Source organism: Acipenser ruthenus, chromosome 5 (genome assembly GCF_902713425.1).
Source record: "Acipenser ruthenus chromosome 5, fAciRut3.2 maternal haplotype, whole genome shotgun sequence".
NCBI lineage: Eukaryota > Metazoa > Chordata > Actinopteri > Acipenseriformes > Acipenseridae > Acipenser > Acipenser ruthenus.
Window position 1 is genome coordinate 71,618,653 of NC_081193.1, and position 19,222 is coordinate 71,637,874.

Consider the following 19,222-nt stretch of genomic DNA (forward strand, 5'->3'; position numbering starts at 1 on the left):
CTGCAGGACAGTCACCTTTTTCTTCCTGAGCCACTCCAATGTTGCTTTGGCCTTGTGCTTGGGATCATTGTCCTGCTGAAAGGTGAATTTCAGTTTAGCAGACTGAAGCAGGTTCTCTTGCAGTATTTCCCTGTATTTTGCTCCATCCATTCTTCCTTCAATTTTAACAAGATGCCCAGTCCCTGCTGAGGAGAAGAATCCCCACAGCATGATGCTGCCACCACCATACTTCACTATAGGGATGGTGTATCTTGAGGCATGGGCAGTGTTAAGTTTGCACCACACATAGCGCTTTGAGTTTTGGCCAAAAAGCTCTATCTTGGTCTCTTCTGACCACAAAATATTTTCCCACATCGCAGCTGGGTCACTCTCATGCTTTCTGGCAAACGCCAGACGTGCTTTCAGATGGTACTTTTTGAGTAACGGCTTCTTTCTTGGCACCCTCCCATACAGGCCAGTGTTATGCAGAGCTCTTGATATGGTTGACTGGTGCACCATTACTTCACTCCCAGCCACTGAACTCTGTAGCTCCTTCAAAGTGATTGTTGGCCACTCTGTGGCTTCTCTCACAAGTCTCCTTCTTGTTTGAGCGCTGAGTTATGAGGGACGGCCTTTTCTTGGCAGTGCCTGGGTGGCGTGATGCAGTTTCCACTTCCTGATTATTGATCCAACTGTGCTCACTGGGATATCCAAACACTTCGATATTATTTTGTACCCTTTCCCTAATCTATGTATTTTATTACTTTATCTCTAACTTCTGTAGAATGCTCTTTGGTCTTCATTTTCCTTCAGATTCACAGCCTGACCAATGATCCTTCAACAGTGGGGTTTTTATCCAGAAAATGTGACAGCAACTTTAATGGTTCACAGGTGGAGGCCAATGGTAGGGTAATTGTGTCCGTTAGGGCAATTTCTTTCATCGGTGTAAACTGGGAGCTTCCACAGCACAGGGGTTGAATACTTATGCAAGCAAGATATTTCAGTTTTTTATTTCTTAAATATTTCCCAACATAAAACCAATGTCACCTTACAATAATTGATTTTGAGTTTCAGTGTTTTAAAATATCAAACAGAGCGAAATTTCAATGTACCATTTGTAATTTAATAATACGAGAGAATTGGTCAGGGGTCTGAATACTTTTGCAAGGCACTGTGTGTGTATGTGTGTTTTTTATATAATATATATATATATATATATATATATATATATATATATATATATATATATATATATATATAGACACACATATGCACAGTCAGAATTTGGTCAATGACTGACAAATAACCATTTCACGATCTGAGCACTGACAAATTATCAAAGAACAAAATGAAAGTCTTTTGCAAATTATTTTGCTCAAATTGCAAAATTAATATGAAATTAAAAAAGGTTTCAATTTAATAAAGTAATGACATGAAGAGATGGGTCAAGATCACCCAATGCTTAAAAGTAACACAGTTCCAGAGATGCAAGCTAAATCAGTTGTTGCTACATTCATATCACCATCTATGCAGATGCTTCATTACCCGTGGGTCCCAGACAGGCAAATTTAAATTGCTCTCTTCTGGCTGTTTCAAAAGCACAGGGTTTGGCCACTCCCTAGGAGAAAAAAAAAAATTAATTGAGTTCCTCAATCCAATTGGTCACCCGGAAACCAAAAAAAGGTGGGGGGCGACGGCAGATTTGCAAATTCACTCAAGATAGACAGCAAGAAGTAAAACCGACCAGTTGGATGTGCACAAAGTGATCGCTACCTAAAACCACAGATGCTGCTTCGGATTTGGGGAAATCCAGATTCGGGGGGGAGGGGGGGATACAGAAGCAGGTATGTTGCTCAGAAATGCCTCAGTCTTTTAAACACTGACCCAACTTGCAAGGCAAATGTCTAATTTCAAACTTATTCTTATGTTATTTTCAAAATGTCTGCTCTAGTGCACCAAGGTTTGAGGTCTGTCCTCCAAAATCACTGCAGGAAGTATTTAAAAAAAAAAAAAAAAAAAAAAAAGTGCTCTTTTTTCTGTTCCGTACCACATCATGGATTGTTATTGCTGTGTTACCGATTTGAGAATGTGGGCAACAATCCTTACACTATCAGTACACTAGAGTGCACATCTTGACAAGAGCCTTGAAACAGACTAAGTGTAAAAAGTTGTCAGGATGTTAATGAAAAGAAATTGCATGTGCATTTAAACAATTGTAGCAACACATTGGGACGTATAACGTTATATTTTTCTGAACCCTGCCACTTACTCTTGAACCACGGTATTACACAGAAGACTGACTAACCAAATGTTTGTCTTTAAATGTAATCCACAAACAGGTAATTGTGAATGTTCTTGTTAAACTGTTGAAATACCAAACAATTTAGGGACATTCCACACACGGTAAAGAAGGTGACTGAACACTTCATACCATATTAATTACTCACCATTTTGAAAAGACCAAGAAAAATTTGTGGACCAGAGTTGCCGCTACTGCATTAGGATACAACTGGCAGGTTCTTGCAACCAGCATTGCCCAAGAGACACCACCGAGAAAGCCCAACATGTTTGAGTAAATCCCACGGCCTGAAAAGCAATAAATTCAGAATACAAATTTACTAGGCCCATTATATGCATTTCAGTCACTGTGCTTTACTCTTCAATCCATTTACTTACGTTTTGCCCAAAGCTTGATGGCTCTCAAGGTCAGCCTGAAATTCTCCTTGTTTGGCACCAAGTGCAGAATTTCATCAGTGACTCTGCAACCTGTCAAAGTTAACATCAATAAAATGTATTATTTTACACACATCAATGCAATAACTCAAATTTATCTGGAAGAGATTCAAATTCAAAACTCAAATTCTACATTTTACAACAAGGACTTGACATTACCTATTCTGTGTAATCAAGAGAATTATTTTATGTTTTATTTATAGTTCCTTATCCCTATAAAAATGTAAATTTTGAAGTCTACAAGGAAAGGTTGTGCACCACAGATAATTCCTTATTTTGTTCCTCAACATAGAGAAGCTTAAAGTGCAAGTAACACACTACAAAATGTCAAACGTTTCTTCACAGATTTCCTACAGCACAGACAAACTTACCATTTAAGCTACGAATGCATCTTATGTCAAGATTTCGCAAGTGTGAATCACCTCGAAGGTCCAAATTGTCTGGAATGGACGGCAAAGCCAGCCTTGCAAACAAAAGATCAATCTGCATAGACAACAAAAATACTGTAAGGAATTGTCAATCTGCAAAACATTTTCATGTAGAGATCTGTTACCCAAGCTGCTTTTACACAAATATGACTGAGCAAGGGTTGACACAAAGACAATCAATTAATGAGAATTACTGCATCTCGTTTGTGTCTTTATATGGTTATATCCTAGGTTTCTAGAGGGCTTGCTGAAATATAATTTTACAATATATTTCACAGTAAAAGGGACAATTGAAGATCCAGATCATCTCTTCCCAAACCATTTTTCCATTAAATTATTGCAATGAACTAAAAGTAGCATACTAACTGGGGATGATCCTGTGGTTAGTACAGAGGATAGGTCTGCAGGACAGCTTCAATTGCAACAAACCAAGCGCTTCCAAATAGACTGTAGGTTAGGTTTTAATATGTTCTCAAATTACAACAATGTATTAGGTCTTCTGCCCATTTGAAGATTGTAAAACAAGGTATTAAGTTAGTATTGCTTCTTTAGAGGCCGGCAATTAATTTGACGGCGGGCCAAATGACCCGAGGGCAAAATTCTGATATCCAAGTAGTGAAGAGCGATTAATCGAAAATACGGTTAATTTCCGATTATTAAACACCGAAACAGACTTCAAATTATTAATAAACTGCAAAATTTCATTCGATTATTATACTATAAAACTTCACGTCTTTTTTTTATGGTCACTCATCATAAGTTACTTCCAGATCCCAGTCACTTTGGATTCCAGCGGTTCGCGTCAGGCAGCCACTGAAGCTGCTCTCACTCTGGGATCTGTAAACAAGGGAACCTTGAGACCCGTCCTCCTTTAAAGCTCCCATAATGCATACAAGAGGGCGTCACGAACAAACATACAGGGAGCATAGCGCAGTATCAGAACTCTTAATTATAAATACTTGTCGGAGAAAGACGGCAAGCGTTGAAATAAGTTCATAAATACAAACTATTTTTTAGTTTCTTTACACATTTATCAATCACCTTATTCATGACATTTCGTGCCGCAAGAGAAAAGCGGCAGATGTTAAATTATATAAATACAGGGTCAGATCAATCACCCTCGAAACCGAAGGTTCATGGATGTTGATATAAATTAAGAGGACAAACAAATGTTTCAAACTACTATTTCTTGTAGTACGTTTCATTTAATATTACATGAAACGTAATGCAAGAAAGAATGGCAACCAGAAACAAAAGATTATAAAAAAATTATTAATTACTACATTTTTATAATATTTCTCAGGTTGCCATTCTTTCTTGTACTATGTTATTTTTAATGAGTTAATAAACTTCCAGCCATGTATTATTACTATTATTTTCTGTTATGCAGCATTATCAACTCTAGAGAGTTAGGGATTCAAAATAGCTTAAAAGAGAAGATTTCAGGCAGTTGAGAGCAAGAGAGTTTTGTCAGATTGTGTGTGCTTTTCTTCTTTATTTAAAAATGGTTTCTGTAGTGGTATTGTTTATATATTGGTTATGCTGCTTTAGTAGTGACTTCAATATAATGCATACTGTATGTTTTGTAAGTTTGAAAGTGCTGTTGAAAAAATGTTAAGTTCTATTGCAGTTTTTAATTGGAAATAAAAAAAAAAAACATTTAAATCAGAAACTCTTTTGTGACTTTTCCCTCCTAAAAATGATGTTATTAGAATAAATCGAAATTATTTTCAAATATCTAAAATCGACTTAAAGTAATAAATCGCTCAATCACTAGTTGTAAGTAAAACATAACTCAAAATAACTCCTAATAATGACAGACTATTGTACAGCTGAAAGAATTTCAGTGCTCGCTTTGACAACTTCAGCATTCCCAGGTACGTAATCGTTTTTTGTCTGTGATCTGTTTCCAGTCAACCCCGATGGTGATTTCTCATCCCATGCAAATCAAGTGCTTCCCCGCAAATCGACAAAGCAGCAACTAGTACTAGTAGTATATTTACAGGCATCGTCGTTGCTGAAAACTGAATTCATTAAAACAAACCTGGAATCATTCTGTTCCACCTATATATGTCCAGACAACTACCGCTGGCTGTGTTTGGATCTACTTGCACATGCAAAGTGGCTTGTTCCACAATGCATGCAATATTAAAAACAGATGCACAAACAGTCTGAAAAGAATCTTTGTAGGACTGCTTATGTATCGCCATCACGTCTAACACACCTGGTGTTCAAAATGCTGATCGCAAAACAAAAGTGCGATTTTTCTCATTAAAATTTGTCATAACGCAACAAAGCATTTAAAATAAAAAAATGTATGCTACTTTTGAATTGTGTTTTATGTTATTCTGCAAGAAATATATGAAGGTCATACGGGGAATCCCCCACAACAGGCCCCATGTGGTAATATTAATGAAGTTCTGCTCTCGCTCAGCCCTTGATACAGCCCTGCCAGGAGGCATCCGAGGGCTAGACAATACCTGTCCGCAGGCTGGATTTGGCCAGCAGGTTGCTATTTGCCGACCACTGCTTTAGATCAAGAAGCGTAATAACTTGTTCCCCATATGAATAGAACCATTTGATGTCTTAATATGGATGATAATTAGGATCATTCCTCAAATTTCTGCCAACTTATTTTAAAGGGCACTTTCACATCTAGTTTGTTTGACCCTTTGATGTGGATTGAAGCGTGGTTCCGTTCGCTTTAAGTGATATGTGAAACCTCCGAGAACCACGTAAAAATCGCACCAGGATGTGGATCAAACCAAGATCACTTGAAATGGCAGTCTCGGTTCTCTTGTCCCAAGCAAAGAAAAGTATGAAATGACAACTGAATTATGATTTAGCACAAGTATTACGTCTGGCTTTATTATAATGGTGCCATATACACAGGAAAAACATTGTGCCAAGACAACGCGGTACAGTCTGTACAGAGGGTCACAGTTGCATTTACCCGAGTATAGTAAACCAGCTCTGTATCTGATCACACTCATGCGTACAACATTTACATTAACTAGCTATTATCATCATCAATAGCAGCTAAATTGCAATTGGTTACATCTTTTTCAATCATGACCGTCTGTCATTTCTGACAAACTTTGAAAAAGTTTCATTTGAAAATACTGCAAAATGCACAGATTAATTTTTACATGAAGCATACAATAGTATAATAATTACAAATATAGAATGAAGAAAAAAAACTTACCAGAAAAGGAGAGCTTTAAAATTAGTTGAAGTATGCACCACTCTTACCCCCCCATTTTCTTCGTTGCAATCGGTACTAAGATAGTACAGCGCTGGGGATGATGCGCAGATAGTGGAATACTAGCTAGTACAGAAATAAAGACTACATTCTCAAGTTTGTTGAAATTGACCACAAGTTACTAGACAACAAGCAAACACACTTTACCTCAATGCTGTCAAACTTAAACTTGATGACTGGTACAAATGCATCTTCCACAGCCTGTTAAAATAAAATTAAAAATAATAATTTGCATCTCAGACCACATATTTAAAGAATGAGTAGCTTTAAAATACATCCCGAGTAGATCTTAATTACAATTACTCATTGTGTTTGGGCTGTGCCAAAGTACTTTTACCCAAGTTCAGAAGCTGCTCTTCAGTTATAGTTGTCTCTTACTGATATATGTAACAGAGACGCTCAGCTAGTGTTGTATACTGTAGAAGCAAGAGCCATCACCGTAATATTTATCAAGTTGGGGGCGGCGACTAATATAAATGTATATTTAAGCAATAGCTTGAAGAATCACTGCAAATCATACAGAGGGAACAGTTAAATAAATAAAATGTTTTGAAGCTACTTACTCCAACATTTAGCCTCCAACAACTACTCTCAACTAATTTTACTAACATGCCTCCCCCTCACAAAAAAAAAATTGGAGAGGTTTCTAAAACAGTCTTTACAACACTATAGCTTACTTATACGCTTACCTGTGTTGCTACAACCGTTTCCATAAGTACCTGTAATTGTTCTTTTCATTGTTAATAGCCGGACAACATTAATGCATAAGTCGGTTTCAAAAAGTCTTAACGTATGAGCTCTAGTGCACTTGGGTTTGAGATCAGGGGTGTGTCCTCCGATTACTGCAGGGAGAGCGATTGTGTTCCTACGACATCATGGGCCGTTATTGCTGTGCAAATGGTTGTGAGGGGGAAAAAAAATAAATCAAGACAGAGTAGCTTTACTCTTATTTCCAGCATCTGAGGGGATTAAGCTACAGTGGACGCCAGTTGTACGTGTTCATAATCCTACTTTCCAAGACAACAAAAATTCTACAATTTGCAGCAATCATTTTGATTGTAATGCATTTCATTGTATCCCTTACATGGATGAGCCCACTCAGTGTTATGCATTTACAATGAGCATAATCTATAATGAACAGCACTGAAAGCATAGCAAGGTCAGCACATTAATGGAAATCTTCACATTTATATTATATTGTATATTATTTATCTATGTAATACATAATGCAATGTGTTTGATTTGCATTGGGAGTTTGTCTCTTTGGCAAGCTAAACAGTTTGATAGCCTAGAAAGAAAGAAAGAAAGAAAGAAAGAAAGAAAGAAAGAAAGAAAGAATACATGCATGTGTGTCCAGTCATATGACTGAACGCGGTGAACTCATTGGTTGCTGACTGAATTGCGGGTGGGTACAACACTGATCCTGTAAAATCTGATCAGCTGATTCTGTAAAATCGCAAAGCATAACACACTGCCCGACGCGACTGAAAAATCACGTTGCTATTGATCGCATTGGGCAGTGTCCAGGGCTTAAGCCATTTACACACCACTTGTATTCAATTAAAACAGGTATAAATATTATTATGTTTTAATCAATACTCTAATAACCCTAACAGATTACATAGAAACATTGTTTGAAGAGTACTTGACTCTTGAGGAAGGAGCACAAGATCTTTCATCCTCCCTCACCAGCTCCCCTTTGCTCGTCCTTGGAGAGACCGATTAAGCATGACAGTTTGTCTACACAAAACACAATTCAGTAACCCAGGTAAAACAAACGTTTAGCTTTTAGTCTTATGCAGAAGGCGTTGAAACGTTTGCATATTTTATGAAGTTGTTACTAGTTGAACAAAAGCACAACTTTTCTGGAGTGTTAAGTTACTGGTACTGGAGGAATGTTTTTAAAATCTGTATCTGATAAATTATACTGAATCCAGTCTAATGTTCAGATAACCAGACCGCATTTGCAAGTTTTGCATATATATTCAACTGAAAGCTGGTTTTGCAGACACCGTAATACTTGTACAGTAAACAAAACAAAGAAACAAATAAATTACTATTATACAGTTAATAGTGAAAAGGACTATTGGCCACATTGCCAAACAGGTAACACAGCATAACGACCCCCGATGTCATACGGAACACGAGCCAGAGCACTTGTAGTGTTTTTTCTAAAATCGCTCTTCAAGCAGTGATCAGGAGGACACACCCCTGATCTCAAACCCAAGTGCACTAGAGCAGACATGTTGAAAAGACCTTTGAAACAGACTTTAAACTTCTAAGTGTAAAAAGTTGTCAGGATGTCAAAAAAAAGAAAAACAATGAAAATAAAATTACAGGTACGTTACAGTTGCAGCAACACGTGGGGACGTATAATGCTATACTTTCAGAACCCCAGCACTTGCTCTTTAATAATTGAAATTATTCAGAACACAAAGATTTAAACATGCATGTAATTGTAGTTTCATTGACAAAATCAATGTATAAAAAGAATTAAATAACTATGCTCAGTTTTACAACCGATTACATTAAATTCAATAATTGAAACACTTGCCCTTAGATCTTTGATCCCTTCATGTAGTTTAAGTTTTTCAAAGAATGACTGAAAGAAGTCTGGTCTCTCTACATGGCGAGGAGAAACACAGAGAGCATCAATATCAGCCCCTGTAAAGAGAAAGTCAATAATGTGTCAATACCATGCATGGGGCTTAATTGCAAAAACATCCTCCCCATATTTAAAAAACTGATATATGTAGTGATTTTTTTTATATATATACACATATATATATGTACACACACACAACAGATTTGAAGATGGAAAATGTTGAATAAGTGTATTCATACCTTTGGTGTGTACTCCAAGTCTATAGGACCCAAATGTAAAAATTTTACCACCAACATTTGCAATTGCTGAGAGTGGTAGGTTCTGTAAAAAACAACAAATTTGTTTAATAAAATAAATAAATAAATAAAATAAAAAGATAAAAAGTGTTGGGCTCTTACAAAATTGTGCAAACAATTTAATAAAAAAAAAATTATACAGCATAGACAAAAAAGACAAGTGTTCTCTCCATTACTTTCAATGTTAATGCTGCTGAACTCCCTTTACTTATTCAAGCAAAGACACTTTAATACTGTTATTGCTTGTACTTTAGCTTTCAAACCTTTTGGTTTTCAAAAGTTAAAGAAGAAAATCACTCAGCACCAAGTAATGTACATCCCTTACTACAGTGGTCAGTTATAAAAATGTTAGTAGACTACCATGATCTACAAACTTGTATAAAAATACAAACATGACATGTTCCTCATTTCATCCCCAGTATCTAGTACTCAATACCTTGTAGTTAAGAATGGCTCAACCAAGTGAAAACATTGGATAAGTGGTTCGAGATGCAATTTAAATTGGAGAGAGACACCTGCTTGTATCAGATCATCATAATTACTGGTGCAAAAAAATGGCAAGATAAGAGATTCTCTAGATATTTAAAAGTCTAAAGGTGAAATACATGATGTACAGCCACTGCCACTATATTCTTATTTTCAGGGATATTATGCTTGCCGTTTTGACAGAGAAAGGGTAGATTAACAGTGAAAAACCTTCGGCCACGCATGAACCCTTTTAATACATTATTTTTGTTGCATTAAACAATTTTGAAACAATATTCCAACACAAGTATCTCAGCAATTATACAATTTGCTTTAAATTTAAACAAGACATTTATTGCGGCGCTGCCTCAGATTCTGAATCATCCTCCGATTTACCTATATAAAACAAATCTAGAATTTTTATGAAGCGTATATTTACCTTTATGATGCCCGTCTGAGATCTTATCATAAATGCAGCCCTGTCAGTCGTTCTCATAGATAGAGTGCATGCTTAACTGGTAGCCTGCATATAGTTGCTTTATACTACTGTATAAAACACTGGCGTCTGTACCGCCTTTAATTATAACCCTCTTTAGTGCTACTAATTTTCCATTTTTGGGAATAGCAAATTCTGTTTTTAAAAAAATGGCCAGTTTTTCCACCCACTTTATCAACGTATTAATTAAATATGGCATTTGAACATAAATATGTTAATAGTTTAAGTAAATTAATATTACCACAATTCTTTATTTTTATTAAAGCCAAGATGTTCAATAAGACTGTTGTTGCTGCACGAAAAGCACCTGAAGACACTTCAGACCTGTCAATGTTTATAGACATCACTTGGCTCATTGCTGGCATTAAAATAAGCAGGAAAACCTAGTAATTATATTACAACAGTTCAGAAAACAAATGTTCAGCACGGTTGTGAGAATCATATTTACATTCTTCCACTGACACTGTAGTTCAGTCTACAAATGAAGGTGTTTTGAAAATGCCTGTGTCTTATTGCTCGCATTACACTAACTAATATGAAACAGTTTAGTAACAGTCCCGCAATATCATGCGAGAGCAAGCCTATGTACATTATTGCACACATTGAGTTTTACTGGCATTACAATAACCAGGATAAAATATGAAACACTGGAAGAAAAAAAAAAAAAAAAGCATACTGTTAACTGACTTGTTGCTCTACACAGGTTCAGTGTTGTATATCAACCGATTGTAATTTAAATAGTGCCCCTTTAATGTAAATGCATAATTAATCCTCCCAATTGTTTCTTTGCCGATTCTTCCTTGTTAAATTTAGCAAATAACAAGGTGCGTCTCCAGACAATGTATTTCTGAAACAAACTGTGTGTAGTGACTACATCCCTTACACAGTAAAGCGATACATTTCCTTTGAATGTATAGCTAGAAAAATAGCTTTGTGCTCGTCATCAGATAATATAATGCAATTAAGAAACAGCCATGGTTTAATATAGCTAATTATAGCGTTAAAGGCAGGAATCATGTAAAGAAATAAACTAAACAATAATTAAACTTGCAATTAATTTGGCTTCCTTACTTCAGGAAAGCCCCTCCTGAGCGCAGTAGTTTTCATTAAAAGAAAACAAAGATTCTTAAGTTAACTCTTAAGTCAAAGTTCTGCCTACTGAAAAAAAGTACCAGTGCTTTTCTGGGTCGACTACACCACTGCTGGCAATATGATCTTTTAATGTTATTGACTCCTACATGATCAAAGGAATGACAGCAAAACTCATATAGATAATCAGATTTTTTTTTTTTTTTTTTAGCCCTGTCTTACTGAAACACTGCATTTTTTTCTTCATTGGTGGAAAAAAATGCACACAGTATGTCTAATTACTATAAGATACATTTAAAATGTGTATTTGACGCAATTAATATCTTGATAACATTTTTACCACATTTCAAAGCGCTTGACATGATATTCCTGAAATGGTTGTTTTTTTTTTTTTTAAAAACAGAAATAAAACAGTCAAATTATGAGCATAGCGATTAATTTGTTTACCAGAGTATTTATACTTCTAAATAATGCAGAGAGATTTTGCTTCACTGATTAGTATTCAATTATATGACAAGTTAAACTGCAAAGTTCATGAGCAGCACCGAGCAGCACTCTAGAGGCAGAATCGCCAGACACCTGCTTCGCCAACGCTGTACAGGAATGTGATGTGCATTTTTTACAGAGGTAAATCAGAGAATCAGCTGCAAGACAGACGCAAATATGCTTGTTAATGCTTTGCAAGAATGCTCTCAAAATGACAGGTTTACCTCGAGAGGCTGGAGTCTCAGTTAAGGTTGATATTTATGATAACTTGCAAAAGTTAATAAATTAAGTGTGAAGGCTATTTCCAGTTATTGCAAAAAATGCACGCATTTTAGCCTTAGAGGGAACACTGGCCATTGGTGAATACATTTAAAATGTATATTTGTTAGAACTCAGTAAAACTTCATTATGAGATCAGTGAATCTGTTCTTAAATACATTTAATTTCTGAACTCTGTGTTATCAGTAGAGTAACATTTGCCTATTCACATACTTTTTTCTGCAAGCGGAAAAAAGTGTCCAGGCTAAATTTGTCAGGTTGCAAGTTCCAAAACTACCGCTCGGAGTGATTCTGATATAAAGTTTAGTTGAATTACAAAATAATGAATAAGAAAAGACATTTAAAAGATAAATTACCTTAGTTTCACTTATTTCTGCAATCCACTCCTTTACTAAATCGTTCAATTTACCCAAAACCACCAGTCTGCAAAACAATAAAAAAGAGGGACAATTAAATTGGTTGGTGTTTGCATAGCAAAGGCTGCTTGAATTACTCATTTTTTGCATCCTTAAAACAGCTCATTATAACCTGGCCCTGCAAAGGTAGAGCCTACCATATTGGATGAAGGATTGTCACTTTATTATTTGAATGTTACAGAACATGCAAGTTGGGGAAAAACAATATTTTCTCCTGCTTAAATAACTGGAAGGGGGTGGGGAGTACCTGTGATTTAATTCTTCCTCGTCTTCAAACACACCAAAGGGTTTCATTGCTTCAGTTAACTTCTGTGTGTAAATGTGATCCAGTTCTCTGGGAAAAGCCAGGCTGATTGAAGAAGTGATCCCATAATGTTTCTGAGGCTGCTGCAGCTGTCCCCCTTGCGTAGCATTATTGCTGCTGTCAGATCACAAATAAATAAGTTGAATCGTTCTCTTACCTCCACCTTTTTAAACTTTGTCGACATTTAGGTACAGTATAATTATGAAAACAGGCACAAGAGACATTAAACGTATATATGACAAGTGCATTTGCTTGTGTGCACATCTACTTCACTGTACGTGGAAGAGAAAGTGAAAACCCAATCTAATAAATTGATCTACAGGCTTTTGACAGTCATAATACTGCTGAATACCATTCTTGAAGAATTTCACCATCACAATTGACCTATATTGCTGCATTAATACAAAAAAATCTGACATCTTGCATGTGCACACATTTTCTACCATGGTCAATTAAATCTAAATGCTGTTTTGCAGAAAGCATAGTACAGTGCTAGTTAAGGACCTTTTGTATGGATTACAGTAACAAATTGCAATTCAAGTCCCCCCCCCCCCCCAAAAAAAAAAACAACCTAAATATATTAAATATGGGGTCCAACATGGATCCACTATATACAACATGTGCTGGGAAAAAAAAATCAAGGGGTGGGGAAGAAATGGACAATCACATTTCTATTTTGGTGCTCTTCAATGAAGGTGGATGATGGAAAGGGTTACAATTCTCTTTTGGTGCCCAGGTAAACAATTTTCCAGGAGACTCAACATTTTAAAAAAAATATTGTTAAGGAGATATCCTTAAGCTGTATGTATAATTTTGCAAAGAGGCAAACCTGACTTCCAATACCAAACAAAATTACTTCTAACACTAGGTTTGTTTAATGCAGACAGGGTAATAGTCTAATGTTGACAGTGACATATCTACTGTATTCTACTTTACGGAGGTCTGAAAATAATCTATGAAATGCATATTTAAATATTGCATAACAAAACTGAATGCTCACTTTAAAAAAAAAAAAAAAACTGCACCAGGTTTGTGTACAATACCAGTCATTTCAAATAGGTCACGCTAAATGCTAACTTACGGTACTGCTTTCACGATAATTCAGAAAATTGTACATTCCTGGCTTCCTGCCCTGTGTGTATCTTTTTCTGACGGTTCTTAGCTTTTACTGATTCGTTGTAGCTTTTCAAAGACATTACCTGCAACACAGCAGTTGAAATGCAGTACCTATAATAAAATTAACCAGGCGGTGTGCGTTTTATCACCTTGCCTGAGCTAGACTGTATGACTGAGGAGATAACTGCGAATAGCTGTAAACAAAGATATTCTAACTTACTAGAAACTAAATGCAGCATAAAATAAAATGTTTACATTTCTTCTATCACAGCAACATGTACATTTCTATTAAGTTAAAAATGTCAAGGCAGAAAAATACTATTTCTTAGCGTGGTTGTTCAATGTTTACACCAAGGAACTTAAACGAAACTCAACAATTTTATGGCTTTTAATAAACAACGCACAACGCCACACCTATTAAAAAAACACGGCCTGTATTATCGTGGGACGGTTCACATTGCTAATCCCTAAACAATATTCCTAATTGTTATTTAAAAAATAAATAAAATGAAGTTCGAATTAGAAAACAACACATAGGCCCACATAAGTCACGGAATAACTGCAAGACCCCTTCAACCATCAAAATCAAAATTTATGCTACCAATGTTATAATGAGATCAACCCACTTACGCCGACATTTCTCTCATGACACCCCGTGGAGCTTTCTCTGTAAAGATTTATAATTAATTTCTACAAAACATATAAACTCAGCCAGCAGCAGCCCCTCTCTCCTATTTATAACAATAGATCTACTCCAATATGGCGCCCACCGGTTCAGACGATCCCGAGAACCACTGCGCGGATTTAACTCCAAAGTGTTGACATCCCAGAGGCCGCTTATTGCGGTGTTCAGACCATTTCTTAAAAACAACGATGTAAGTGAGTGTTAGATGTAATTAAAAAGTAGCGTGAAAGTATGTATACATGTTTAGAATGTAAATGTCAATGTCTACCGGCTAGTTTCACAGACCCGTTTTAGCACTAATCTTGGACTAAGGTAGACCAGGATGTGTTTAATCGAGGTCTGTGAAACCATGAGTAATTTTTAAATCCTGAGCCACATTTGAGTTTTATATGAAACATGATTTTGTTACCCTTTTATGTATTTAAAGGATACTATTTGACACAGGGACACATTATGTATTGTAACAGGTTCAATCTCACCCAGCCTCACAAAACCACAGATTAGCATCACTTCTTTTCTGACATGATAACAGATATCTTGTGTTTATCCTGTTTTTAAAATTATTTTTTTATACTAGTTTTGATGAGAACTCTGCCATCAGTGTCTTGAAGTTGATTTGAACATCAAAATAAATGTAAATGACACAGCATTCCCAGGCAAAATACATAAAAAAAAACCCAATACAACCAACTTAGAAATAATAAGCTGCATAAAGATGTGGTTAAAAAAAGTCACAAATTAAACAAGACTCAATTTGGACTACCTTGGCTCTGGCAATTTATAAATATATTTTTTTTCCAACTTGGCACTTTTCCTTTTTATGATATCATTATACAGCTAACCCCTTTTCTAAATGGTCTGTTTTGTACAAGATGTTACTTCTTTTATTACATTTGTTTAGTATTATGTTCAGAAAAAATAACTAAATAAGGGATTTGGTCATGCAATATGCCTATTAAAAGCCAGACAACTATACCGCCCAGTAATTCACTGGGAAATACAGTGGTAAAACAGATTACTCCACATTATTATTGATTTATTGATTGATTGATTGATTTATTAGCAGACACCCTTCCCTGCATGATTGCGTGTCATTTCATGTAGGTACTGTAATTTGTTACACAACACTACACAACACTCGCACCTCCGCCACTCTCTCCATCTCCATATTTCCTCAGCAGGAACTTTTGTTCTTGGCTTTTACGACTAGCATCTGATCAGTAATTGTATACAATCAATAATAAGAAATGCAATAGAAGTAAACAGTTTGTGTATATGGAGACATTGCCAGTGACACATGCACATTGAAACATTCATTGTATTACTAAGTTTCTGAATACTAAATGACTGGTATGTCACAAGCAAACCAAAGAACCAGGAAGTTTTGGAATTCAAAAACAAACAAACAAACAAACAAACAAACAAGCAAATAACAAAAACCTACACGCATTGAAAGACACATCAATATGTGACTGCAGATCACCACACATATAGTGTAGACCATATTCACTGTCTCCATCTGCTGGCACTACTGAGGTAGGACATTTCAGTGGATGTGTAAATGATACCAGGCATTTCAAAACAACTATTGCAAGCCACTCTTATATTAGTAAAAACATGTATTTTATATTAAAAATTCCCAGCCTTCAATTATCCAAAAAAAAAAAAAAAAAAAGGGTCATATGAATAAATAAAACCACTATGTTTTAGGGGTGGGGTCATTAGGTGGCTCAAATGGAAATCAATGAAGTTGGTACAGAAGTTGGACGTGTTCTAAAATGGTTTGATACAGACCTGTGTGTGGCTAAGTTCTGAAAGTATAAAACATTGCAAGGATGTGAACACTGAACAAAATATGAGCAATTATAATGCTGTATCCCCCCTGATCGTGGCTATCTCAGCTGCTGTCCTATTTTAAGTTCTGTGCTTTGTGGATATTCAACCCCCTTTCTGGTCATCTGAATGGTTTTCCAATCTGGTTCTTCTCACATTCAGTCTTAAAATTGATTTAGAAAGCTGGTATCTGCCGAATACTATGTGCATATAAATATGAGTAGTGCACTTGGTTAAAGTCTGATAAGTATGTAATACATTTGAATGCTACCAAATATATTTGTGGGTTTAATAGTTTTTAGAAATGTAAAACAGCTGTAATTTCAAAACTGAAAAATGAAGTCTCTGGCTGCAGAGTTAGTTTATTCTGTAGTTATTGCTTCAGAAAATCACAGTAGCTGTATTGCAAGTGTCCACTTAAATGTTAACTTAAAAATAAACCTTAAAAAATAAAATAAACAAAAGGTCTGGCAATGGGCAAACACCTTACTTTTTCCAGGACGCTGTATACATCTCATAAAGATTTAATTTTCATCAATGTATTTAGGTGTTGAAAGCAGGGGTCATATTACCTGAGGTAACTGTAGCTCTGAGTTTGCATCAGTTGTATGTGTGAAATCATTCATGTAAAGCAATTCCAGTTGTCAGTGTAATTACTCTTTCAGAACTGTACAACAGTCAGTGTCATCAGGGATCATGGCAACTTCCATTAAATACATTTAGAATGGCTAAGTTCTTTATAAATATATCTCAGGATGATTACTGATTCTGTGATTAGGAAAATCATCATTTTTAGATTGGCAATTATGATTAAAGAACACTAACATTTGCATAGCATTACCAATTTGAACATCTCAAATACCCTTTAAGGTACTGTAGGATAATAATGACGGAGACCCTTGTTTGAAATGGGTTGTTGAATGAAAGGGTGTGGGGGAGTGGGAGAACAAAGGACTTCTGTGGTTCAGCTAATTAGTTTAATCTTCCTTCCATTTTTAAAGCCTCCTGTCTTTCCTTGAAGGAACTGCGAACCTGAATGATACTAAAATATTCCACTGCTATTGTTTTCTCCCAAGCTGCGCCCAGAGTCTGCCATATAATGGATTCACAGGTATGTATCCAGCTAACAGCAGATGTAAATGCAGTCTTCATCTGCTCATGTTTTAAACCAGGTCTACTCAAAACTTTTTTTTTTAATTTATTTTTTAAGATACTTTTCTTCAGCAGACTCAAATTATGGAACATGTTGGAATAAAGTCCTGCAATAGAATGGACTGTAAAAGACAATGATGACCTTTCCCAGGACTTACTGCTGCAGGAGTCTACAACTGTTTAATAGCGAGATGTCATTTTGAAGTGTGGTTTGATTGACATTATTTTAAAAGGGAACTGAACTTTATGACGCACGTTATTTTCTATGGAACTATTCAATCAGCTCTCCTGGTATGAGCTGACATGCTCCTAACCCAATCAGTAAGCCCTTACTTGAGTGCATATAGCATAATTTAAAAAAAACAAAACATTATTGCCATGACTCTCTACTTGTAAAACTGAAACCCGAATTATAACAATTGGTGTCTTGCTGGTATTTGCAACAAAGAGTCTTTTTCATTGCACCACTTACGCACATGTAACATTGGAAATATTATGAAGAAGTTTCAGGTAGAATTGGGACTTCATATTTCAATAAATGCAAATTGGGAGAAAATAATAAAATAATTGGTGATTACTAAAAAAAAAAAAAAAAGTGGAACACCTAAGGTGTGGGGATTTTATCACCCAGTTTTTTCCACTCATGCTCATTACATATCTTGGTATCCCTGAATACACAATGGTCTCCTCTTTAAATATATGCAAATGGTTTTAATTAAAAATCTGTCACAGGTGCACTGGTACCCAAAATATTATTAATTTACTACCAATGACTATTACAGTTGCTCTTCATTTTACCCCAAAGCATTGACCATTGCATATACAGTATACAGTATATATATTTTTTTCTAAAGAAGGTAAGGAATGAGACCATACTGTTGGGGATTAATGTATAATTTATCAAACAGTACATATTGAATTCTTTAATTCTTGGAATTTGTTCTGGTGCTCATATCTGTCCTGCAGAAAGTAACACCTCCTGTTTCGGTGATGTTACAGTGGTCCCCTCACACCATTGTGCACTAAAAAAGATTGTAAAGGCAATAGTAAAAGAGTACAACTGAAAAATATGTAACATTTAAAAAAAATATTTTTTAGTCTAAGTGAACTCTCTTTATTTTTTGGTAATTTGTAGATCATCCCTTATTCCTGCTAACTGTGATTGAAGTTTGCACCCCCCCTTGTCAAGCACCATGGTGCCACATGACATCCCCTTTAACAAAAATACTCACATTACGCTGGTCGGCAGATAGGACTAGACTAAGTCAATCGGAGGCCCTGAAACTTTTGAAACTTTTCACTGTTGGCCTTCCTTGCCACTAGTTTTCAGATATGGGGTTCTACTCAATTAATCCAAACAGGATGGTACCACATCAACAAAATAAGACTCGTTCTAGACCAAGGTTATTAAAAAGGCAAAATAATCATAGTCAGTGCAATTAATAAAAAGGAAGTAAAACATTTGTAATTGATCACTTTCATAGGAGTCACATTAGGACATTGGGAACTGGTTCTTTACAAAACCTACCGACACACATAGTGGTGTCTTCATAATGTTGGACTTCATTACTCTATAGGTTAAAAATCTGTATAAAATT

General features: G+C 35.7%; 1 protein-coding gene across 3 annotated transcripts in view; it reads right to left on the bottom strand.

The window, feature by feature from the left end:
* LOC117402943 (poly(A) polymerase gamma-like) overlaps positions 1-14,718 on the bottom strand; it is a 28,495-nt gene extending 13,777 nt beyond the window's left edge. For 2 of the 3 annotated variants that reach the window (XM_034004651.3, XM_034004649.3), the window contains exons 1-10: positions 14,585-14,718; positions 12,782-12,955; positions 12,475-12,541; positions 9,247-9,328; positions 8,957-9,066; positions 6,550-6,603; positions 3,084-3,195; positions 2,656-2,745; positions 2,427-2,565; positions 1,525-1,597 (exon numbers count right to left, since the gene is read on the bottom strand). In XM_034004651.3, the coding sequence (XP_033860542.1) occupies positions 1,525-1,597; positions 2,427-2,565; positions 2,656-2,745; positions 3,084-3,195; positions 6,550-6,603; positions 8,957-9,066; positions 9,247-9,328; positions 12,475-12,541; positions 12,782-12,955; positions 14,585-14,601 (918 nt within the window). In that variant the 5' untranslated portion in view covers positions 14,602-14,718. The remainder of the gene's footprint in view (positions 1-1,524; positions 1,598-2,426; positions 2,566-2,655; positions 2,746-3,083; positions 3,196-6,549; positions 6,604-8,956; positions 9,067-9,246; positions 9,329-12,474; positions 12,542-12,781; positions 12,956-14,584) is intronic. The other variant, XM_034004650.3, reaches the window with a different exon arrangement.
* Between the last annotated feature and the right edge of the window lie 4,504 nt (positions 14,719-19,222).